Source organism: Neolamprologus brichardi, chromosome 3 (genome assembly GCF_056152115.1).
Source record: "Neolamprologus brichardi isolate AB-2024 chromosome 3, ASM5615211v1, whole genome shotgun sequence".
Taxonomy (NCBI): domain Eukaryota; kingdom Metazoa; phylum Chordata; class Actinopteri; order Cichliformes; family Cichlidae; genus Neolamprologus; species Neolamprologus brichardi.
In genome coordinates this window covers 28,234,068-28,259,889 of record NC_142106.1, presented here as the reverse complement: position 1 = coordinate 28,259,889, position 25,822 = coordinate 28,234,068, and the positions used below count along the sequence as shown (strand labels likewise).

At 39.3% G+C, this 25,822-nt stretch overlaps 1 protein-coding gene across 2 annotated transcripts; it reads right to left on the bottom strand.

Moving 5' to 3' along the window:
- Positions 1-221: 221 nt before the first annotated feature.
- On the bottom strand, positions 222-25,574 carry casq1b (calsequestrin 1b). 2 transcript variants are annotated; one of them, XM_006808710.3, is made up of 12 exons: positions 25,148-25,574; positions 6,155-6,187; positions 4,392-4,485; positions 3,955-4,055; positions 3,633-3,744; positions 3,447-3,520; positions 3,113-3,243; positions 2,573-2,618; positions 2,381-2,435; positions 1,951-2,051; positions 1,714-1,788; positions 222-1,038 (listed from the first exon to the last, which is right to left on the bottom strand). In XM_006808710.3, exons 1-12 carry the CDS (start codon positions 25,382-25,384, stop codon positions 688-690), a joined length of 1,410 nt encoding a protein of 469 aa, XP_006808773.2. In that variant the 5' UTR covers positions 25,385-25,574; the 3' UTR covers positions 222-687. The 2 variants fall into 2 exon arrangements, with proteins under 2 accessions (XP_006808773.2, XP_087691897.1); XM_087835771.1 differs by lacking the exon at positions 6,155-6,187 and having other exon boundaries at positions 25,148-25,573.
- Between the last annotated feature and the right edge of the window lie 248 nt (positions 25,575-25,822).

Genomic DNA, 25,822 nt, shown 5'->3' with positions numbered 1-25,822 from the left:
GAGTGTCCTGCTATTTTGTCTTAGATGTAATTGAATAAATTTAACTAAAGTATTAACAAGCAAACCTAAAACAAACCCCATTATATTTCTTGCAGACCAAACACGGAGTTTTGTATTCAGCATTGCAACAAGCATTTAAATATGAAAGATTAAACTAATTCTTCTGCTAATTCTAACTGCTCAAACTTAGTGTACATAAACTTCACAAGACTGCAACAATCTTAAGACTGTCGAGTATCTTTACCTTTATTTTCTTTAAAAACTTTACAAGAAAGTGTTTCTTGTCCTCAAGTAGAAAACATGTCATTAGAAACAGGCTTACAGTATACTAGAGAAAATGAGAAATGGGTGAACCACAGTCTATTACATTACATTACAACATTAAGTTGTCTCTATACTCACATTCACTGTGAACATTTTGAGTCATTACCGTTTTATGCAGTCAAAGGGCATACAGTAAATACTGTAACATTTTAATCTGCAACCTGTTCATCAGCAAAGACAGTAATCTCTGAAAATCTCCTTTTCTAACTGACATCATAAAGTTCCCCGTAAGGTCATAACATTTGTCCCCAGTAGGAAACATGTGGGTGTGTTCCCCACATGATGATAGAAAAAACTGGCACTACATTTGTGTTCTGTCACTAGAGGATTAATCGTAGTGAAGTTAAACATAGTAGAAAACATTTATTCGTCATCATCGTCATCATCATCATCATCGTCGTCGTCATTGTCATCATCATCATCATCGTCGTCGTCATCATCATCGTCATCATCATCATCGTCATCGTCGTCGTCATCATCGTCGTCGTCGTCATCATCGTCGTCGTCGTCATCATCATCGTCATCATCGTCATCATCATCGTCGTCATCATCATCATCGTCGTCGTCATCATCATCATCTTCGTCATCATCATCGTCTTCATCATCGTCATCTGGATCAATCTTTCCAGACAGAACATCCTCGATCCACTTTTCGAGCTCATCGGCTGTTGGCATGTCTTCGTCGTCATCCATTTCCATCCAAACACTGTCAGCCTGTCGGTGACAGACATTTATACATTCAAAAGAAAAATTCACATTTATGCACATGGGCCCTGCATGGCGACTCATTTCCTTTAGGACAATATAACAGTTGTGTGTTAATGGCATGTGCTCGCCACACACATTAGACAATAAAGGGTTAATTTGACTACTTGTTAACAGTTGCTGGATGGGCAAGTTTCCCTCTCCTTAAACTTGTTACTTGATCTCCTCTACTACCCTCAACCCTGTTTGGTCATTAACGAGTGCCAGGAAGTGAATCAAAGTGGCAAATTTAGAAACCATGAAACTAAACAAAGAGCTTACTATTAAGCTCCATTAAGAATCTGATTCAGCTAAGGCCTCATCAGGACTGTTGTATTTGTGTCACATTTGATACATTTTTGTTAGACAATAACAATCATAGTTACTTTAAGAAAAGTTACTGTCAAAGTGCTTTAATCTTTCAGAGACTGTTTGGCAATGGCACCAACAAATAGACCATGTTGACGAGCAAATATTGTTAAACAATTAAAAATGAGCCTGGATGGATGGATGGATGGTTAGTTACACATGAATTTTAGGGTTTTTCCCTCTTTTGATTATCAAAGTATGAGGTAATAACCATTTGAGTAACTCATGCTGTACAGATAGTCAGTTTTTTTATGGGTTAGCTGAAAGTTTGCTTACATCCTCAACATCAACTACACCAATCTGAGGAGAAGAGAGGTCAATGCGGAAGGTTTTCTCCCAGTATGGAACCAGCTGAAAAGAGAAACAGAAAAAAGGGAAAGAAAAGAAAGCATTAAATGGAGACATTTTTTTTTTAAATCATTAGGGTAATTTTTATCCTGTAAGTAGACTACATCAAGAACACAAATAATTTCCAATGTAGTAGATATGCACTTTAACTGAGAAAATTCATACCAGAGGGAAATTATCAGGATCAATCCAGATGATGCTGAGGTTAGGGTTATCAGTGTTATCACGTGCCACTTCCTTGAGAATCTCCAGGAATTCAAAGCCATCTAGAGATAAAGAAAGGTCAGCTATTGTACCAGTGATACTGAAGTATGGGGTTCATATATGAACTTCGCACTGATTTAATCCATGAGCCATTTCCTCCTATCCACCCTGTGCTGGTGTGTTGGATAAGAACTGAAAAAGGTGCTCTGGTGTCTGAACAGAGCTCTGCCAGCTGCAGCCACTAACCCAAGCCCTCATCCCAGGTTTCCACCTCTTAGCCAAAGCCCTAGCCTCTTCTTTCTTATCACCGGCTCATCTCTTTTACAGCCTCTGCCTCAGTGTGTCCACATCGGTTCACCTGTTTAGTTCTAACACTAAGGCAGAAAATCACCTGGATCATCCTCCTCAGCAAAGGCAACAATGTGTTCTCCATCAATGTCATCCTCCTGTAAGTGCAAAAGAGGTTCATGAAAGCATTTTGAATATTTATGCTCTAAAATAACAACAAAAGTAACTCTGAATATGATAAGTTGAATGTTTTGGAGGGGTTTTTTTTATTACAAAGCAATCTCAGATCTCTTACCCAGATCTCATACATGCTGTAAGGCTCAAGTTTCCTCAGAGTGGGCCTGAAACATAAAACAATCTTAAAGTTTATAAACAGAAAACTGTTTTTTTAGTATAACATAAAAATGACGAGAGTATTTTGTCATGTATCACTTATATGAATAAGATGATGCTATATTGAAACATGACCACCACCATTATTGTAATTAAGTTAAAAACTGTAATTGTTTGACATTTAAAATGTTTATGTTTATGTTTAACAATGGACTTTTGCAAAAGATCATGCATATTCTAGCATAACAACTGCTTTAAAAGTTACTATCAACAACAGTACAGTGCAGGAGAGTAATAGGAGCGACCACTAGATGGAACTGCTAGATTAGTGTTCAGCATGAGGACAAAACTACATTATACTACATATAAAATGACACACACACACATGGACTTTCCTGCTATAATAATATGTCTTGGTGCTCTCTGAGAAACCCAATCTAAAAATGTTGGAAACACACAAACAGCCACATATATCCTTAAGCTCTTTATGTCAGTATCCCACCTATCATGCTGCTCAATGAATTCAACAATCTCAGACTCGATGTAGGGCTTTCCTGGAATAGGCAGAGGTTCATCCATAAATGGCTCATAGAAATCAACCTCATTGATCTTCAGTTTCAGCTTCTTGGCAATCTGAAAGAAAAGAAAAACCAATGAACTAAAGTAGAAATAAAGTAGCACAGCAGTGATTTTTAAATGTTTTAGGCACTTGATACAAAGTAAATGCATACTATAAAATATACGGTACCAAGCTCAATTACATAACCTTAAAATTTGAAATTAAAATTGCTAAAATGTCCCAACATAATAGAAATACTCAATCAGGCAGTTTAAACCTTGGGGTCAAATGTGGCATAGAATTTGACGAAAGGGTGGAACTCCTCAGCAGCATCTTTATACTCAGTGAAATCTGCATGGTAAAAACAAAAGGAAAAAAAAATTCCACATTGAAAAAAAAAAGCAGTATTAATTGCTTAGGGTCTTTTTGAGACTCAGCCTTTAAGTCTTAATTTTTAACATACGAGAAGATCTTTCACTCTTGAAGTAGCCGACAAGCCTGATGACCTCATCCATGTTGTAGAAACCCTTAAGCTCACGGTCGTTGCCAATGATCTCCACGGGGTCTTCAATCACCTGATAAAACAACAATGAAATGATGGAACTGTAAGTTCAGTTTATTAGCATCTTAAAGTTGGATAGAAATGAATAATTAAATTAATTTAGCAATCCTTTTAAAAGATAATACAACTGAAACATGCATGCACAACAGATGTATCGTAAGAGGTCTGAAGTTAACAACGGTTGAATTTAAACATCCTTAATGAATGACAAGAATTTGCTTACATCATAAAGAAACTCAACCAGGGTGTCGGCGGCTAGCTCTCCATCATACTCAATAATCTCATTATCGGCAAAGATGTAGATACTGTCCACTTCATCAAGACCTGGTGCAAGAAAAGTGTTTCATTATAATAATATTTAATTTCATAGATTTTTAAATCACATTTGTTTTTGCTCTGGTGTAGCAATACTGTCAGTTATTAAATAGTGCAATACTGTGTACCATGTTTTAGGTATTATTAGGTGCTGTAACATAACTAAAACATTTCATTAACAAAAAAAAGAATCAACTGGATCAATTTGATGAGAGCCTTTTTTTTCTGTACATAAAGTGACAGCATAAAGAAAGGCTGTGAGAAAAGTGGGAAACAGTGGGATTTCATAGATTTGCATTGATCCAAAGACCCTTAATTTTCCAGCAGTGTTTCTGTCATGCTCACCAAGCTTTTTGGCAACAGCGGCATCCTTCTTTTCATCCACCAAGCCAAACCCAATGTCCTCATCATCAAAATCATCCAGAACTTGGGCTGCAAGCTATATAAAGGGATAAAGACAAAAGAAATGAGTTGAGCATGTGGATGGAAAAGAAGCAAATAAAGTGAATGTTGTGTGAATCTACTGCCATACCTAAGCTGATTATGCCTCAGTCTGATATTTGTGATTCATTGCTCTGACAATGGTGGGCATTTTTTAATCCCTGAACACCATTGAAAACAGATTTTTGATTTCATTTACACAAGTAAACCCTTGGCATTTCATCTCATTTTCAAGGCTTAAAGGCCAAAGCTTTGGATTGCTGCCTTGCACTTTCTCAATCTCAGTGAAACCAAAGCCAACAATTGACAGCCCTCATAGCTGGCAAGAGAAGACAAATGACAGCAAGCTTTCCAGAAGAACAAGAGGGGCAGAACTTGAGCCAACTACGTCAAGGATAAGAGACGTCGCAACAGGTGTGATGGAAATAAGAGCAGCTCATATTTACTGAACATATACATGCACATACATATTTAAACAAACTGTAAACATACATCTTATTCTTTCTCTTCACACAAGTTCAGAAACCATTTCAAACATATACACTTTTCCATTTGTACTCACTTCTACATACATTACATTACATACATAACATGATGATTGACCATTTAAATATAAGGTTGCACTATGAAGTGAGTCAAAAGCATAATACAGCAGCCTGCAAAGCATCATTGCAAAAATGGGTAGCATTCATAAGTGACAAAATGCTCCAAAGCACCAGCAGTAAGAGCCGTAAACTGTGGAAAGCATCTCCTGCTTCACTTTAGAGACAATCTTTAGTGCCATCCATTCTTTTGGTTTCCCAAGTTCAGACTGAGTAGCTTATGTCTGAGTTGTCTTTTTTTTTTTCAAGGCTAATTTCTCCCAAATCAGTAAAAACAAAAACACTTATGCACTCTTTCTTAGCCTATGGATGCTAAGAGTTTTCAAAGTAGCTTCCACAAGCCGGATTATCCCAGAACAAAACCTCCATAGCACTGCATCATGTTTTTGCCACTTTATTTTACACAATTTATACTGAGAGAATATTGTTATAAATTTTGAAGAAAAGCAGCATGGTTAGCTTTAGCTATATTAGCTTTAGCAGTTTTCCAGGCATTAATCTAGGCTAAACTAGCCACCTGCTAGCAAAACATGATACAATTGGTACTGGCCTTTATCTGTTTAAAAGTAATTATCATCTCAAAATGTTTTTTTTTCTTTAAGAAATAAATTTATTTGACTTATTCTAACTATTTTGAGGTACAGCTCATTAGTTTTAATTTTAATGTGTCTTCACAAACTAAATACTATAAAGAGTTGTATGAAAAATTAAACAACATTATTTTTTTAATGATTTGGGTGAAGTAGTCCCTTGTTGCCGATGGTTGCATTGCTGTATAGATAAATAGGCAGGAGGATGGATGGACATGTTAGAGTTTAATTAACAGATCAAGCTTTTAAACGAGTATACACTTACTTTTCAGAAACGTGAAGTTAAACTTGCACAGCCCAAGCTGCTACTGCTGCTGCTGGACTTTTTTTGGTCTGTGGTGCATGTTGTAACGTCACATGATCAGTCAACGAGTAGAAGAATTGGAACAATCAGCAGATACTTCAGCAGCAGAGAAATCCTTATTTCACAGCCCAGCTTTGAAACACTTGACACAAGAGGCAGACCTTAACATACCTGATAGATAAATGCTGCTTGACTTGTGATCAACTGCAAGAAGAAGTAATGCTTTAGGGGAATGCACAGTGTCTTGATTTACAGCAAATTGGAAAGGCCCTCACTGCACACAGAAGGCTTACACTGAGCTTATTCAAAGGACTATCATGACCTAAGGACTTCATGCACAAATGTACTCCAAGTACTGAAATACTGACCCTGCAAATTAAAAACAAAATAACTAAGTGGAACTACTACATTCAATTATTGAATGGTTTATTTTATTCCATTCCAAGTGGCGACCTCTGGAGTTGAAAAAGTCCAAAAGTGCACAAAACTAGTTCCTCAAGGTAACTACAAACTCTACTTTCCATTCCAGATATACACTATATGGACAAAAGTATTTGTCCACCTACATATTACGCCTACAGGAGACGCTCAGCCATGGAAATATATGCCATGACAGTGCATGCTACAATGTTAATGCCAGAAGAGGTTTGCAACTCTGCAGTTATATGAATCAGCAGAGTCTTGGTATATAGATACTATGCACTTCAGCACTCAGTGACCCTGCTTTGTAACTTCCTTACAGCTTTCACTCTTCAGTAAAACAGCTTAAAGTTGATTGTGGAATATCTAAGAGGAAAGACATTTTAAGAACTGATTTTTTGTGAATCCTACATTTAAAGTCAATCACTTCTGGTTCCAAAAATGCCAACATGCCAAACGTGTGGCTTGAAAATAGTAAGTCACAAATTAGTGGTGGCATCTGATGTTTTTTTATTTGAGAAATTTCTGTTTGAGGATAATACAATTTTACATTTTACTTTTTTATATTCAAATATAGAGTTTTATAAGGCAATCTGAATTAAAGTAGCTTTAATAAACAACAGTATCAGAAGTCATTTATCACAAGAGGCCCTGCAGTATAATAGATTATATTCTGGGTGCTTGCTGTGGGGAGAGAAGGCAGGTAGAGATGATAAATCGAAGAAGCTGATGAATAGAGGATGATGCACAAAAAGTAAAGATTTACTTCAATCATCCAATCCAATCAAGCTGACCAGCTTTGTCTTCAGGGTCTCATTTCTTTTCTAGTGTCAAGATCACCCCTTTTCCATCTTGAGATATATATGTATTTTTTATATATCTCACCTCACTTCACCCCTACTGATCTGTTCCCTTGCTATCATCCAACCCATGCTGAAATCTGAGTGCGCGAAGCCAAGTTAGAGGTCAGCAGCGTAATTACTTGGCTCCATCTGCTAATGCCCAGTCACAGTCGGCTTGTCACGTGATCCCGATGAGGAAGAGCACCAAGGTGAGTTGTCAAAAACATGCTCTGGCTCCCTGCTGCGCTTGGCTGTGGCATCAAATGCTGAGAAATGATTGAGAGCATAGACTGTACAGTGCAGTAGGGGATCACATTTCGTCCAATATACAACTGTCCACTGCCTACTCTGATGATGCTAGCAGGTTAGCCTGCTAGCATCATCAGTGTGAGTGGAAGATGTTTGTACTACTGAGAAACCCTTGTAAAATTGCATCAGTTGTATATAATGCAAAACTCAACTGCACAAATTTAGCATCAAAGCTTATATATGCATTCATGAAATTATTTCATATTTCAAAAGAAATTTGTAAATAGTCATTTGTGTCAAAAGCAGCCAATGGTGGTTTGGGCATCTGGCTAGGATCCCATTGGAGGGTTTCCAGAAATGCCCAGTTGGAAGCAGAACCTGGAGCAGACGGAGAACTCGCCAGAGAAATAGATATCTCATCTGACCTCAGCATCCCCCACAAGAAGAAACTGGAAAATTTTGCTGACATCTCATTCAATCAATCAATCAATCAAGGCTTTATTCGCCACGTGCAGGTTGCCCTGCAGTGAAATAGGACCCCCCCGACCTTACACACACAACACAGACATCACATGGGGATACAGGTCGGAGATCAGTAGTGTTACAGAAAAAAAAACACTGAAATATACACTACAATGGGAAAGTACAAGAGGAAAAAAAGAGACCTCTACTCATGCTGGGCTCCTGGGAGGACAGCATGAGAACAGGAAACAAAAAAACTCCTCTGCACAAAAACGCACAACACAGCTTTTGTCCACAGCACAACATTATGAAAGACATGACAAGCTACAGGGTCGGGTGGGGGGTGAGGAGCTACCATTCCAGCGCAGGCTTAGACCCGCCGTGTTCCCAGGAGGGAACAAGCATCGAAGGTGTTTGAAAGGGAGGGGGGATGAGTGTGTGCATATCAGTGTATATGTATGTGTGTGCATGTCCAGAGTTCAGCTGAGACAGTGTCCTTCGCCCTGCTAGGCTAAGTAAACAGTCTTCCAGCCAACCCAGGTGGCCTTGCATGGAATGGGAAGGAACAGACTAAACACAGTCGTTATCAGGGAGTTTTTGTTTGGCTCCAGCCTTGCGACCACAGCTGGCGCTGAGAGGGTATCCGCATGAAGTGATGGTGCTTTTTACTTTAGTGCGAACAGCTCATATGAATTTCAAAGCAGTTCTACAGTTCCGATTGGCCTCCCTGCTGCTGCGGAGCCTGGGGCGGTCTGCTAGCCTCCACCCCGGAGGGAAGGGTAACATCTCTTGGGTCTGGGTGCCGTTTCCCCCTCTGGGGGCGAGGATACCTGGACCCGGGGTATAGAGTATGTTTGGGGAGTGTGATTGTGTGTACATGTCCATTTACGTTTATTCCTACGTTGGGTGAGTGCTGAGTGTTTGTATATGTGTGCATGAGGGTGGGAATGCATGTCTGTGTCTGTGTGTGCCTGTTTGTCTGTGTCTATATGTCAGGTCGGGTCTTAGACTCCACCTCTCTGGGAACTCCCAGGCCCTCCAAGTGTGGAGGCCTATCTCCCCTCACCACACTCCCTGCCGGTGACTGATGCCCTCAGGGGTCGGTGCATTGTTGGTTCTTGGTGTCCGGGGCTGGGCGCTCAGGTCATGTGCCAGCTCACTCCCGGTGGCTACTTGGCGGGGCCTGGCGCCTGCTGCTCAGTCAGGCCTCTTCCGGGGCGCGGAGGGCCCTCGGGCCTCCGGCCTCTGTGCCTGCGGCTCGGTTCACTCTGGCACAGCTGGCTGCCGGCGGAGCCGGCGGGCACGCCGGTGCAGCCCCCTCTAGTTTCTGCCCGGTGGCTACTGGGTGACCCCTCGCCTGGGTATCCTCAGCACTTCCCATGAAGGTGGCACGGATGCCCCTCCGGTGGTCCTCCTTGGGCTCTTGCACTCTGGGACCTCTGGATGTCTGGGGCCTGGATCTCCCCCATGCCTGCTTCATGCCCTGAGGGACAGGGCTATGGCTCTCTACATCCTCTTGCAGACCATTACATGGGGAAACCATTTGAATACAAGCGCGCCGACCCACACAGGTGTGCACACAGGTGTTCACTGTTTGTAGACTTAAATCACACCTTTCTTGGCTGCTACTTCAAAGCACATTGTGCGCTGTCTGTCCTGCGTGCTGCACAACAACATTCAATATTTAGTATTTACTGCTGTTTACACTTAGCTAGATTAATGCGATGGTGTTGTGTATAGTATGTTGCTTTGTTTTGTTTTTTTGTTTTTTTGCTTGTTTTCTATTCTTTTTCTCTCAACAGGTGATCCCGGAGATATTTTTTTTCCCCCCCTTTCTCACTGTCCCTCTCCCCTTCTGTTTTTCTTTTCCTTCCTCTTTCTTTCTCCCTTTCCTATCCCTCACTCATGTCTGTCCCGTCTGTAACAACTGAAAATAAAATAAAATAAATAATAAAAACAAAGGTCGATCAAATGGACCAATACGGCAATGCCATGATGATCCATTTGGCAAAATAAATCCATTGGGTATCCTTGTTGGTCTTCAGACAACAATTCTGACGGCTAAAGAACCAAATGGGACAGGCAAAAAAAAAAAAAAAAAAAAAAAGCAGTTCTACAGTCCAACACTGGTCTCTCAATCTCGCGTTGGAGAGCTGCGAGCTTCGCCATACTTGCACTCTGTGATGTTGTGATTCTTGTGCTCAAAGAGCCGATTCTGAGAACTCACTACAGTGTGCCTCCCCGAGATGTCATCAAATTTACGCTCAGAGATGTTATTCCGAGCGAGCCCTTCCGAGATGTAATCCAGTCTGCACTCAGAGATCTTATTCGAGTATTCACGGCAGCCGTCAGCCTTTCCAAGATCTTATCCGTGCTGCACTCAATGAGCCCATTTTGAGAAACTCAAACGTCTTCCCATCGTTTCAATCCCACACATCTAGAATATACCCTACTTGGCTTGCTGCCACACTCAACTTCAGATAAGCAAAAGATGAATGAGTGGACACAACACTGAAAAGTTTACAAAGTCTTACCCAGCAAACGTGTAAAGTTTATCCAATTTTACCCAACACAGGACTATGTTCATAACACGGGGCTTTCCAGACACTTCACATATATCGCTAAAACAATTCAAGACACAAATTAGAAGAATATAATTATATTAATATGAATGCCTTCCATCAATACACCAACACCATATGCACAGCATCTATCGAGACAGACATCCATTCTTTCAGTTATTTTCATTTTTACTTATTTTTCTAAGTTTCTCTATAATAAGTTTCAATGGAGGATCTTCGAAATGATTTATTATACTTTTGAGAGGTGGATGCAAAACAGTTTAGTGTCAGATCTATATCCTTTCACCTTGTTTAAACAAAGTATTTAGCAAGCATCAGACATATTATATGAAAACTGAGTCTTTCTTGAGATCTCTTATTATGTCCACCTTTATATTTCAAGAGAAAAACAAGGTGTTGTTTGTCATGCTGAAAGTTCGCCATGCATAACTGACTGACTTCAGTAAAAAAGCTTTGAACTTAAGTTTCAGTGCAACAATGCCAGCATGTACAGTGGGTTTGTTCTGGGTATGTAAACCATATGTTATGTCATGGTTCTGGGTCATTTTGACACAGCATTTTGAGCTTCCTATGTTTTGATGTGATCCTGTGTTATGGGTTATGTTCTGATTCTTTAGTTATACTGTGTTGATTATTATTATCCTATGTTTTGGTTTCTGTTTTGTGTTTTCAGCCCCTCCTCTGTTCTGTGCCTACCCTGGTCCCACGACTCTGTGTTCCCTCTGTTGTCATGTCTGTGATGTCAGAGTGTCTGCTCGTGAGTCTGTGTCTGTAAGTTCAGTCAGTGTTCTTCCTTTTTTACTTTGGTAGTCTTCAGTCTGTGTGTGTCAGGTTCTGTTTTGGTGTACTCCGTCTTCGTTGTGTCAGCCGTGTCTCCCAGGTGTTTGCTCTTTGCCCTGTTCCCCTTCTGTATTTAGTGTCTGCGTCTGCTCCTCCTTGTCGTCGCGTTGTAACCTCAAACCCGCCTGTGTGTTCCATTTCAAGTTCAGTTCCCAGTATCACCAATTAAAGTTGTCTGTTCTGAGTTGTTTGAGTCTTCAAGTTTACTTTTGCCTCCGTGAGTCCTGCACGTGGGCCCTTCATCCTGCCTGTCTGCACACAGCCATGATATGTTATCAGTAACATATTCGACATCATATACCCAGCATTCTTCTTCAGCCATAACTCAACCACAAATGTCATTCCCTCCTCCAGTGAAAGTTCATGAAAAGAGCTGACCTAGTTGCTGTTTCCCTCTCTGTCGTTGGTTTAGCTATGACTGAGACATTTTTGCTTTGCACCAGTGCATTTCTGGTCTATTCCTTGAGTGAACACATGAGCACTTGATGAATCATATGTGTGTGTGTGTGTGTGTGTGTGTGTGTGTGTGTGTGTGTGTGTGTGACATTATGATGTAAGTCACTCAGTGAAAACCTAAGGGACACAAACCCAATCTCAGCCTGTAGCAGATTTGCTGTTAGCTTTGTCACTACTCCTTTAAAAAACATCAATGTTTGTTCCTTAAGGTTGATGTTTTAGTGAATACATTGTTACAGGGTTTTGTCTTCCTCTCTGTTATATATGCTGAAGATACATACTGGCTTTGTCATAACGGATGCTGTTGTATGATAATGACGTTTAAGTAAAATAAAAGCAACAGGATAGTATACTGCAAATCAGTTTGTAACATGCACAATAAAAAGGCAGAAAACTAATTTTCTCCAGGCTCTGGTCTGCAACTCTAAAATTGCTTAATCTTTCAAATGAAGAAACATTAAAAGCTTGTCACAGCAGGAATATTTCCCATTTTCCTGTAGAATCTGGTGTCCTGGGATCTGTGCAAAATTAGAAGTTCAGCTGGTTTTCCTCCTCTCAGCCAGACAGTAAATTAGTAATGGCTGCCGTAACACATCAGGACGTTCTACACTAGACTGTTACATAACACTGCACCGGGGTGGTCATGAAAGATTCAGACACAACAGCACATAAAAAACCCACTCTGACTTCCCACTAGCGAGCGTAACTGCACTGTTCACAAGGAGACAGTCTAGGATTTTCCACAGAGATAAGACTTTCAAAGCTACTGTCTTTTCAAATGAATAATTTTAATTAATACAATTTTAAACAATCTTATAGATTTCTTTTTTAAGTGTATTCTATTTTTTACTTCAGCTCAGCGTGCTTTCTCAGGAGAGCTGATGAAATGCATGGAAAGCTTTTGGAAACCTCAGAGGCACAGAAGCTGATTCCCTACAGCACACTGTGAGGACAGAAATGCCTTGGACCATCTGTGAATCTCTTGCATTTGTCAGGCCCACTGTGGAGAGTCAGAGAAGAAAAAAGAAAAACTGCACATGTGTTATTTTACTAAAGCCATTTAATAGATAAGAGGTGTGCCAATGCAGCCAAGAGCGTCTGTGCACACACGATTGCCTTCCAGTGAGACACATCTAGGAACCATGATGTGTACTACTGAAAAATATATTTCACCAACTATAGCAAAAATGGTACACCTGCAACCATCTGCATAAATGATGTCTGTTTTCAATTTAACTGGTGCAGTAAACTATCCATTAGCAAGCATATACATTTTTATTTATTTATTCTTGCACAAGAAAAAAACAGGAAAGTAAAAACTGATGCATTAACTCAGCATGCTGATTTACTGTTCGACTGTCATATATTGCTTGGAGACCTAATTAGAGCTTTTGTTAAAGTTATTGGTACGTGTGTGTTTCCAGCAACTCACAATGTATGCAGTGAAAAGGGGCCATGGAATAGCTGCAACAAACTTCTCTGTTACCTTAACGTATGCAGGAAGTTAGATTTGCCAGCATTTTTTTTTACAGTGCACCATCTTTAAAATACCAGAAAAGCTGTTGCAGACTGTACACTAATACTTAAAAGAAAATGTCCTCTACTATATATCATGAACTCCTCAGCACAGTGCTTTCAGTTGTTTGGTTGACATTACAATGTTGTTTTAGTATTTAGTATTTCTGTTCCAACCCCCATAAACAACATCTACCCAAAACATCTACCCAGGGTACCATCTGGACATGTCGCCAGTCTATCGCAGGGTAAACAGGACAACAGTTCACACTTAAAATTGGTCTATGGCCAATTTTAGAGTCTCCTATTAACCTAACCCCATGCATGTCTTTGGACTGTGGGAGGAAGCCTGAGTACCTGGAGAGAACTCATGCAGGCACTGGAAGAACACGCTGTCCGCATAGAAAGACCGCGGCCATTTTAACCCAGACTACCTTGCCATAAGGTTGTCCTCCACCACACACAAACACTGAAAACCGCAACACACATCAATTAAGGTCTTAAAAAAGAACTACAATCATCATCATAAAACTTCAAATTTGATAATTTCAACTTAACCTGACTCGTCAGTAAATAGTTGCTGGAGGTTGCAATTAGTCACAAACATGGTAAATGCACTGATTCTTATGTAACACTTTTCTACTCTCCTAGAGCACTCAAACATCCCAAACTGTCCCCCAAAAAAGCTGTCTCAAAACTCTTTATGTGGTCCATAGTTTGCATGAAGGTGTGACTTACCAAGTAAACCTTCAGTCCTTCAAAGCAGAAGATGTGCCTGATGCTTCACCAAGACATTTTAAAAAGGCTGTATGAAAACATGTGGTGCAAATCACGTTTTTATAACTGATTCACTATCACTTGGTGTTGACAAGTTGGTGTCTTCCATACAAACTGCAGGTGAGAGCAGCAAAATCTTAGCAACCAAAGCAACTGCAAGTGAGATTCAGTGCCTCTTTGTGACCAATTTCCCACTAGTGACTACACAAACCTCCATCAACCACTCACACAGTTAGCAGGGGAATCCACATTTTTCCCATACAGGCCTCTCTTACTGAATCCTGACAAATTTTACATTACCATAATTTCTACAAAGACTAAAAAATAAAACACTGTATTGTGCTTGAAAAATATCAATATCTAGCTGTAAATAAGTTTTCTTCTATTTTGACAGTGTTAAATTTATGGTTGTATCTCCGCAATAAACTGGAAGAAAACAATTTCATACATGTGCTTTACTATAAATCATAAGGTAAGTGGTGAAAAACGAATGATATATTCCCTGAAAGCAAATTTACAGTTACTCGCACAATGTGATGTACTTATGTACTTCTGCACTGTGCTCTCAGTCATGTCCTTCTTCAGGTCCATCACGTTGTGGAATAGAGATGTAAGCTGGGGTTTCAAAGTCACATAATTCATATTTAATTTTTTCATAGTGCACCTTGATCCCTCCCATTTCCCTAACATCCTTCTGCAATGAATAAATGATATGAAGGCAGGTGCACATGCAAATAAAAGCAGTGTGGGTTAAAGAATGTTTAGAGGATGGAAAAGGCAAAAATGTGGGTGTGTTATGTTGAGGGAGAAAGAGAGGATAGCGTGGAAATTTATAGATGATTGTACACATGGAAAAAACAACTCATACATGAAACACTGCCCATGTCAGCGACTGGCAAGCTGTGTAGCATCACACTTTGTAACATGGATGGATAGATGGATGGAAGCAGTTAATAAAGAATTAAGCATAGAAAAATACATCTGGTTGTGTTATCTCAAAACTGAATGCAATCCCATACTGTTTTTCTTTTATTATGACCAATTTTAAGCTATCTGGTAGAACAAGCAAATACCCAAAAACCCTGCCACATGACAAAAGTCAATAATAGCAGAATTTCATTAGGGAAAACTGAGTTTGTTGGCATGAGACATTGCTCTCCGTTGCAGCTGCACTTCATATCCAGGCCCACTGTGGCTGACAGCTGCTTGATGGAGCCCTATAGCGATGATAAACCTGTCAAGTGGTTTTACCAAACAATATTGCAGATGTGCAAATGTAATCTGTGGAGGCTGTTTATGAAAATACTCAATGCTATTCATCTGCAGAGAAGGGCGTGCTGTCTCTGTGATTATATTCAGGAATATATTTTATGAAATCACATTAACTAGCTCGAATTTTTATACCTCAGAAAGATTGAACAGATAATTTAATGCCTGGTAGAGTTTCAGTGTGATCAACCCGAGACCAGTAGTTTATCATATTTACCTTTCATGAATAGACAAAAAACACATTATCCAGGTATCATATTGTACCATGGATCCTCGGGCCATATGCATTACTGACCACAGAGCTGCATAGTCACGCCTGGGATTATTGAGAAGAGTTAGAAAAAAAACAGAAAAACAGACATTGCATAAAAGCTTCATGGTATATTACCACACAAGGCTGCAAAAACATAATTTTAACTCTTTCACCCCAACCAAATAAGGAGGTACACTCTTCTATTATTATAAACAACAGGTGGGTTTTGACATGGAACAAACTGGAGCAGCCAGAATGCCAGTCTCGCTGGCAAACAAACATCTTTATCTATCAACACAGATGAGATGATGCCGCAGAATAACACCAAGGACAGTTCACGTATGCATAACTCCTGTCGTATCCAATGATATCACATCTCACAAATCAGTTCTTAATTTAGTATGTCTTTACACTTTAAATTTTGAGACCAGGAAAGAAGATAAGACAGGATTAGGTCTCTCACAACTCAAAAGCTGTGTTACTCTATGTTGCATTTTGACAGGTGTGTTACTCGTCACTCTCATTTGTCCCTATAATTTAGCCTTGAATTTGGAGGAATGACTCAGAGGCTGTCAGATTATCTTCAAGACTTGTGTGCATAGCAATTTACTGAAGATGATGGACAGACACACGGGACTAACAGTCCTGTGAAAAAACAAAAGCCCTTTTCCAGTAGTACCTTCTTGGTTGGCTTGGTACCAGGTACTTTTTTAGTACCTATTGGCCTTGAGTTCCTAGCAATCTGAGGCAATCCAAAAATGTGACGCCAACTCATCAAATGACTGCTGATTGGCCAGTTAATGATGAGTCATTAAAGTGACTCGTTTGAGAAAATTAAGGAAAACGAAGGAAATGGCGGCACAAAAACCCTGTGGTCCTCAAGTCTGACAAAAAGCCACAGACCGAGCAGCAGGTAAATCACCTCAACATCCTCCATTGCTGTGTTGTGTCACATGCAAATACCTTTCAGCTTTTAGTCAGGGTACTAAAAGGGCTATAAGTACACCCCATGATTCAGTAATTTGCTGATAAAAGTAATTCTACAATAACTTGGTGTAAGCATTTTTTGTATGACTTTGTCAGTCTCTTCCACTGTTGTGGAGGCATTTTTGGCCACTCGTCTTTAAGATGCTTTTTCAGTTCACTGAGGTTTGTTGCCATTCATTGATGAGGAGCTCTCACAGCATTTCAATCAGGTTAAGCTTTGGTCACTGGTCAATAATATGGTCACTGATTTAGAGGAGTGTATTTAACTGAATTTTAACTGATAATTGTTACACCTTATTTTGTTTTTTATTCAACAGCTGCAGCAACAGTTGGTTTTTTAAAGCTGGCCATTCAGATTATTTGTATTTTTTAAATACATGGCCCTTAATTTTAAACAGTGTGGGCAGCAAAAGCAAACTTCTGTTTCACTGTTGTTGAAATTTATTGCAGATTTCTATTTATGTACACAAAGAAATTCATATTATTATAATTACAAGAAATAAAGGTACTGTCTTTTTGACTGAGTCATTTCAAAAGCTGACATCCTACACCCTGTTTTTTGAGGAGAATTTATGGGATTTCTAGTTAATAAGAAACCAGCAGCTTCAATTATAATTTCTCAGTAGTAGCTAAGGTTAAGATGCATTAGTGGTGTACTATTAACCCAATCAACTAAGACCATTCAAGTGTAAGCCTGATTTATATTTGGGGGAAGGCTTCACCAGTCACTTTGAATAACAGTTACCACAGCGACAGCGTGACCTTTTCCCAGATCTCTCTGAGGATGGAAGAAGATTAGACAAGACAACTCAGAAGCCTCCTTCAAACGATGGAGACTTCCTGTACAATATTGGACAACGTGCCTTGTGTGCACCCATGTGACTTTTTTTTTAGCTATTAATATAACAACTACTTATAACTTAATAATTCCATTCTCCCTGGAGAAACATAGAAGGAAATGAACAGTAAGTCTATTCACTCTTGCCCAGCACTTTATTATTCAGTTAATAAAATATGGTATTATATGTCTTATTTAATGCTGTTGTGAATATTTGTAAAATCCAGGAGGACAGTGCATCGTGTTTGTCAAGACATATAAAGATTGAGGTGATCGCCAAAGTCAGACAGTGTGATGCTGTTTGAATCATGATTGTGTGTTTGCATTTTTGTGGCAAATCTATGTAACAGTTGCTTTAATTCAGTCTGGAAGTTGTATCAAATTGGCTGGGAGATAGACAGCTCCATATACAACATTACATGCCCACTATGTGGATGGATGTTTATGACATGATTCAATGACCTTGGAAAAATCATGCATTTATTTATTTTAAATTATAATATAAAATATATAAGATTTTAGCAGTTCGTTTTGTTATACTTTAAATATAACTCAACTACAGGAAAAGGTGATGTGAAATAAACATGTCACAGCTTGTTGGGGACTGATTTGATGACTTCAGGCAAGAGTGAAGCCCCCCTTTTTCAAGTGAGAACAACCAAAGTATGCAAATGGTCATCTCAGAAAGCATTTATTAAACCCTGAAGCAGATGGCCAGCAGCAGCAGAAGACCACACCTGGTGCCACCCCTGTCAGCTAAGAACAAGAAACTGAGGCGACAATTTGCATGAGCTCACCAAAATTGGACAACATAAGAAACTTTAAAAATGTTGCCTGGTCTGATCCGTTTTGATTTCTGCTTTAACATTAGCGTGGCGTGATCAGAATTTGGTGTAAAAAACAGGAAGAATGGATCCATCCGGGTTTGTATCAATGGCCCAGGCTGCTTGCATCAGTGTAATGGGATGTGGGATACTTCCTTGACACACTTTGTACCCCTTAGTACTACATGAGCATTGTTTACCTTATTTCTGACCATGTCCATCCCTTTGAGACAACAGTGTACTCTCTTCTGATGGCTGCTTACAGCAGGATAAAGCACCATGTCACAAAGCTTAAAGTATGCCAAACTGGTTTGTTGAAGATGATGATGAGTTTGTTATGACCTCTACAGTCACCAGATCTCAGTCTAGTCAAACAGCTTGGAGAACTGGATATTCCCATTATGGATGAGAGCATAATGGGACAACAAATCTACATTAACTATATGATGCAATCATGTCATTATGAACTGAAATCTATGAGTATAGTTTCCAGAACCTTTTTAAATCTATACCACAAAGAATAGGACAATTCTGAAGGCGAATGGGTCCAGGCCAGTATTAGTGAGGTTTAACTAATGAAAGTCCCAGCTCCACAAAGATCAAAAGAGAAACTCATAAGTGAGGCAACATCATTAAAAGTTCTTGTGAATGATAACGAAAACTTAAACCCAACATGTATTTTTTTTTATCGTGTTTTTAATAAAGAAAATGCTTATTAAGTCAGACCAGATGGCTCAGGAACAAATCCCTTCGTAAAAGGCTTAAGCACAAGAACAGAATAAGAAAACAAAACTTTGCAAAAGAGTCTCTAAAGCGTTAAAGCTATTCCTGACAAATTATTTGTAATATGTTACTCACTGATTAAAAACATACCAATTTAAGAAAAATAAATAAATTGATGTCACTGATTTCTGAACATACTGAAATTCGGATGTTGTGGTGGAGTAAATCAAGAATGAAGGTGTAATTTGATGTGGTTCCTGCTGTTTTCACAGTTTACTTTCTACAGTTTACTGGATGGTACAAAGGGGACCATAGCAACATTGTCTGCAAAACAGAGAGCTGGTGTGTTGCTCAAGAGTGTGGCAAGAAAAAGACAATCTGAGCCCAGTGGAGAGACTGGTGAGTATAAGCATTTACAGTACATAGCAACCAAAGATCAGAGTTCAGATCTGTAGATGGACGAAGAGAGAAAGCAGAAAAACAAGTTATGATCAATGTTTGCAAAATTGCTTATGAATCTAAAGTTTTCATATTACTGATGCAATTATTTTTCATGTGTTTAACCAGCGTAACATTGAGTACTTACTCATTTTAATCACTGCTTTTGGCGCTTAGATGTTAATTTTGCTTCCCTTCCGTTAGTCTTTAATCATATCCTAATGACTTCTGCTTTGTAATATTTGTCATAATAATGTCTGTCATAATAATGAGATATATTTATAGCTGTTGGTGCTGCAGGTGGAGGTTGTATTTTAAGACCAGCACATTAGGTCACATCAAGTCTAACCACTGCCATCTAAATTTGCTTCCAGTCCATTAAACAGATTGTTGCCATCACTTTGCAGCACTGTTGGACATGTGTGATTAAATTCCCACATATTGCATGGAACTAAATAAATGCATGGTGAGAGATATATTTATACTCGGTTGCCTGGTGAAGCATGAAAACTTCTATCAAATTGTCACTTTTTATTCTTCTGTCACCTCTTTATCCATATATCAACAAGGGAAAAATACAGATTCTGCTGACGTGCTAATTAACTATAGCAGTAAAGTAGTAGATTCAGCAAGGACAATTCAGCATGTGCTACTCATCTATATGTGGGGGGGTTTTTTTTGTGTGTAGTTGGATTTTTTGGGGGGTTTGGGGGGGGGGGGGGGGGGGGGGGGCGTTGCTCTTTTTATATAAATAATATATCATTTGTTATGTATAATTATTTATTTAAATGACTTAGGTAGGTGAAGCCAAAAATGCCTCGCAAAAATACAATATGGTTTCTTGAAAATAACTGAGTGGTTAAGGAAATTTACCTGTGGGTACAACTAGGAACTGCAACAATAATCAATAAGAAAAATAGTAACAGTAACAGTAGGTAACTTACTAATTGAAACACTGTAATTTGAGTTTTTTGAGTTTTTATAAACCATAGCTACTACAAGTAAAGGGTTTAATTTGATTACACCGGTTCGTTTTCACAGACTAATGTGACTACAGCTGTGGTCAAAGGTGACATGTTGGGCATGTTTTTGGAGTGACTGAGTAAGTCTTTGCAGCACACTGTGGAAAGTGCTGAGTTTGCTGGTAACGTATTTCACCAGTGCGGTCATTTTTTACCAAAGTTTGTTTCCAGTGAGTGAATATCTTTTTGACTTGTTCTATGGATTTGTGATGTGTGTATGTGTCTGTGGCGAGCCAGCATGATCTTCATATAATTTCCCAATGTACAATTGAGTGAGCTTCTTCACAAACACGTGCAGCTAAATGTCATTCACGACATTCAGATAATTCTAGCATGAGTATAAAAATCTGTGAAACCAGCTAAGGTGTGATTGATACCAACTTCTAGTCCTTAAAGTGAAACTTCATGCTTATCATTTGGTGTTAATGTCTGAAATCTATGAAGTCTATTCAAGCTTCCTGGAAATAACACTTTTTGTTTTCACTTTACAAAGTCTGTGTGAAGCGATGGACAGGTGGTCAGACGCACAAGCATGCACACCGTTTGAGTCTTATCAGAGATTATTTTCAGTTATACTTTTACTTGCTGCTTGCATTCCAGAGTGCACAGGTTATATGTAATACTTCACCACTTGCAAAAACCATCTATAGAAAATTTTCTGAGTGCAGGTCTTTTCAATTGATATAATCTGCTAGCACACCAACTGTGTCTGCAAGACATAACTGCATTTCTATTTCTATTTAAATGAAGGTCATGCATGAAAACCCTAAATTAAACATAACTATAGCTTGACATTTACTGAAATTAAGATAATCAAGTCAATGTTAATAAAAGTTGTAATATATTTATATTTATTTTGTTGCAAAGCAAAAAGAAAGAAAGAAAGAAAGAAAGAAAGAAAGAAAGAAGAAAGAAAATGATGAATAAATACATCCCATCATACGTGTCATTCCTCGCTTTTAAACAAAATTAATAAAGATCTGAGCCCCCGAGCTCTCCACTTTAATAATTCACACTTTCAGATTCATAGGTGGTAATGACCAGCTATTTTAACCATCCCCTTTGGAGCAGAAGGGGATGGTTCGTGATTGGTCACGACTGGCGGGAAGTCAGTAAGAGAGTAACAGTCCAGCAGGGACATGCTCCACTAAGCATCTCTTTCTCCAGCCAAGAAGCAGCACTTGGCACCACAGATAGGAAATTGATCAGATCCAGTGACTTGGGTGCGTAAATGATGGTTTAACCCTCTCAGGCTCAAATTAAACTTTTTGTTGCTAATGCACAACCAAGTCCTTCAGAGGTACTTCTGAGTAAAAAAAACTGTGTAAAAATATGTATGTGGGGTAATCAGGTTGTTCGTTTTTAACTGTTGCAAATCGGCAACGCCTGCCTTGAGTGGGTTAAGACTTCAGCCTGTGTCCATGGGGGCATGTAGTAAATGAGGGAGATGTAGTTGATGTGAAATATGGCCTTAAACTCCCACAAGGGCTTTAGCCTCTTGCTAAGCATGCAGCTCTGTCCCAGTCTATTTCCAGCAGTGACTTATGCAGTCTAGTGTAAGGTACACTGCGCTTCTGTAAGAAGACACTTCTGCTCTGACAAGCAAAAGGCTGCTATGGTGAATATACTGGCTGACAGCAGGACCCAGGTGCATCAGCTGTGGACTGTCTAATAAAGAGTTGTTCATATTTATTCACCTAATGAAAGTCTTCTGAGCAGACATACTCTCCCTCCTCCTTTGGCTGATTAGCAGTATCTCTGGATAATCTATGAGTAAGTGCCTGCCTCAGTGGTGCTTAAAGGAGAAAGGGCTCATTTACTTCTGCTTTCGCAACATTCTGGCTTTGCCTATATTTGCTGTTGCACTTACATCATATGCCATGCAGATAAATGAGTATGACATCATGTTATCCCATAATTGATGTTGTTAGACTAAAAGCAATTTGTAATAGGTTATATTTGTACTGTATACAACATTTCAGGCTTAACACAGCTAGAGGTAACATGTGTGCAGCATTCAATATGGTTAACCACAATATTTTACCAGAGAGATTGTAACACACTGTTGGTTTTAAAGGAACTGCACTGCAGAGGTTTGAGTTGTATCTGTCTGATTCCAACGCGTGTATGGAAATGGGGAGTCTCAGACATGCTGGGACGGATACTTTTTATATTGAACATGTGTCCCTGCATACATTGTCATTGTTATGTAGATGAAACCGAGCTTTATTTATCCATTAACCCTTTAAGACCTACCATAGAACCAAGTCCGCCAGAGCTTATATTATTTTTTTACATGTTGTAGAGCCATTTTTGGGAGGATTTCAAGTTGCTATACATACAATATTTTAATAATATGTATGCATTAAGTCCATAGTAACTACATTAATTGAAAAAAAGTGCAATAAACTACAGAAAAATTGAAAATCGTTTTAGTTTTTTTTAACATATATTTCTACTTGGAGAAATTTAAGAGGATTATCCCTCAAAACTTTAAATACAAAAAAGTTGCAAAAAATAGTTTACAACAACAGGAAATTTATTTTGAGTGTCTTCATAGTTTTATTTTTGAGATACAGCAATTTTTATATACTGCAGGAAAAACGAAAAACAATCCTATGATGCAAATTTGCAAAGAAAACAGCATGTGCATCAAAATAAACTATTTCCAGCAGTGCAATTCGAGTTCTGAGCATCCCAGAAACTATTCAGAAAAGTATGAAGTCAAACATGACTTTTAAAAACACCAGTATAGGCTTTTAAGGCCTACAAGTAAAAAACTACATGACGTCACTTCCGGTTTCAGGCAGGAAATGGCGGACATGCGATCGTTCGCTTTGATGTCTATTTCAATGTAGGATGTGTTACGAACAGCTGATCGGATCGGCAAAGCGTGTTTCTGTAATATAATGATTTTGTTCCTGCAAGCGCTTTTTAGGCAATTTTTGCAAAGCTATATGTGGAAGGAAACCGTGACCTAGGACAAGCTGGTGGCATAAGATGTAAGTACAACTCCTCTGGTTTCATATGCAAAAAAAATTATTGCGCTAGCTTACGTGGTTGCAGAGCTACAGGGATTTAAACATAGTTATGCAAAACGGAGCGTGCCGCTCTGACCGGCTTTAAAGGGTTAATCCAGATGATACAAGTCAACTATACAAGCATGTCTTAAAGACAAAGGCCTGGATGACCTTGTATGAAATTCATACAAAACTTATTGTTCTAAAAAAGAGCTTATTTTAGCTACCCTCTTATTCAATCAGAGGTCAACAAAGCAGTAGATCCACATACGTATTTTACACAATTATACTAAGATGTTAAGTTCTTCGAAGTCTCAAACCAGGGAGCGGTCATGTGTTAGGTCAATGTGTTAACCACTACCCTATGGGCCACTGTGTAAACCCTATGAGATCAAAAGGATTAATATTTTATGATAATAAAGGAATAATATGAATTTCTTTCCCATTTCCATCCACGTCATGGTCATGTGTGGGCTTGCAACCTGTCACAGAGCTAACGCATAGAGACAAACTACTACACACCAATAAACCTAAACCAAAGCATGTCTATGGGAGGAAGCCACAGTATCCCAATGCAACCTTCACAGACGCAGGGAGAACACGCAAACTCCACCAGGTCGGATTCCAATCCAAGACCTTTCTGCCCTGGGGTGACAGTGCTAAACACCACACCACTGTCCTGCCTCATTCCCATGTGGGAATTAAGAAATATACAGAACAGGATGAGGCACAATGAAAAAATTATATATTTTGCAGTCATGACTATTCAGTATTCGTGAGACTTTAATGTGTAAATCTCGTTGTTTTTTTCACCAGATTTTTTGTCACTGTTATGCCGTTACTTTAGCAAAACTCATATTTTACGTATTCCTACAATGGTAAGCATGGTTGGTGTAGTTTTATGAAGGCTGCAACATAATTTCACCTGAGTTTAACTTCAATAAGAATCCAAGTCTTTCCTGAATGATGTAAGCAGGCAGCTACAGGGGTCAATTAATCAAGTACAACAAATAATGAACAAATAATCATTAGCATCAACCATACCTAAAGGTAGCTGGACAAGAACACATGAACAAGCTGCATGACACAATAAAATATAAATATGCCATAAGTGTCCACATGGACAGGTTATCCTGTAAGGTCTTCAAAGTTTCAGTTATTTCTGTGAGTTTGTGTGAAGATACATCAATTATGCTCAACACTGAAACTGGAATCATTGTATGATTACCTAATTTGGAAAATAATCTGATAGCAGGTGACTGAATGCATGTTAATCCATAGTCTAGACTTCCAGATGAGTACTCCCCTGCATCTTTTACCCCACATTCTCCATTATGGCTGCCTCTCTAAAGCATTCGTCCATGGGCAGCCATACTCGTGAGATGCCACAATTGAATGATCTATTAATTATTCAACTTGGCCTCACTGAATAATCTGTTCTTTTTTTGCCTTTCTTCTTAAATGTCAAATGGGTAATACCACTCATCAATAACCCTAAGTGTGAAAGCTGCGACTGCATCCAGGAACCCCCAGTGTGGTGCCAAATTGCCCATCCGAAACCTTTCCCTCACTCCCCTCCTCCCACCATGCCCCTTCACACCCATGCACCACATATTCATTCAGTGTCATTATTTGGCAGACACCCACCTCCAGGGCAATCTCCTCTATCTGCAACTGCTTCATGGCACTGCGATTCCCATCCACATTTTTGTGGTAGTAAAGCACCATTACGTCATACTTCTTCATGATGGACTTGTAGTTCTTGGCACTGAGTTCATGGACCCGGTCTTTGCCATCATACTCAGGGATCTCCAAGCCCTTCTCTCCCCAGCACAGGGTCCCCAAAGAGGCGAAGACCCCTAAAAACACCCAGCACCATTTCATGGTTATCGTCACCTGTTCGTTGCAAGAACTCTTCTTCTCAATGCCTGGTGATAGCGGGGTGGAAGGGCAACTAAAATACTCTTAAAGAAGTTAATGTTGTCCCAAACACAACTTAGTGTCTTCTTCTTGTCCCGCAGGCTAGAGAAGAGCAGGCCTGACATTAACACCCTCCTTTTAAAACAGATTTGCACATGGTTTTGCTGATGTCACTAGCTAAAGAGGGTGGTACCATTTTCTGGGGCAGTAAAGGGGGCACAATACTGATCCTGCCCATCCGCAAGCCATTGGCTGCCTAAAATGTAGGAATGACAGTGATGGGGTCAGTCAGGGTGGTTAGTGCTCAGGAAAATAGCAAATGGGGGGGAACATAGGAGGAGCCATGTTTAGGCTGTAGAGCCACCTGTTTGGAGCTAGGGCTATGAAAAGGGAAAACAGTGT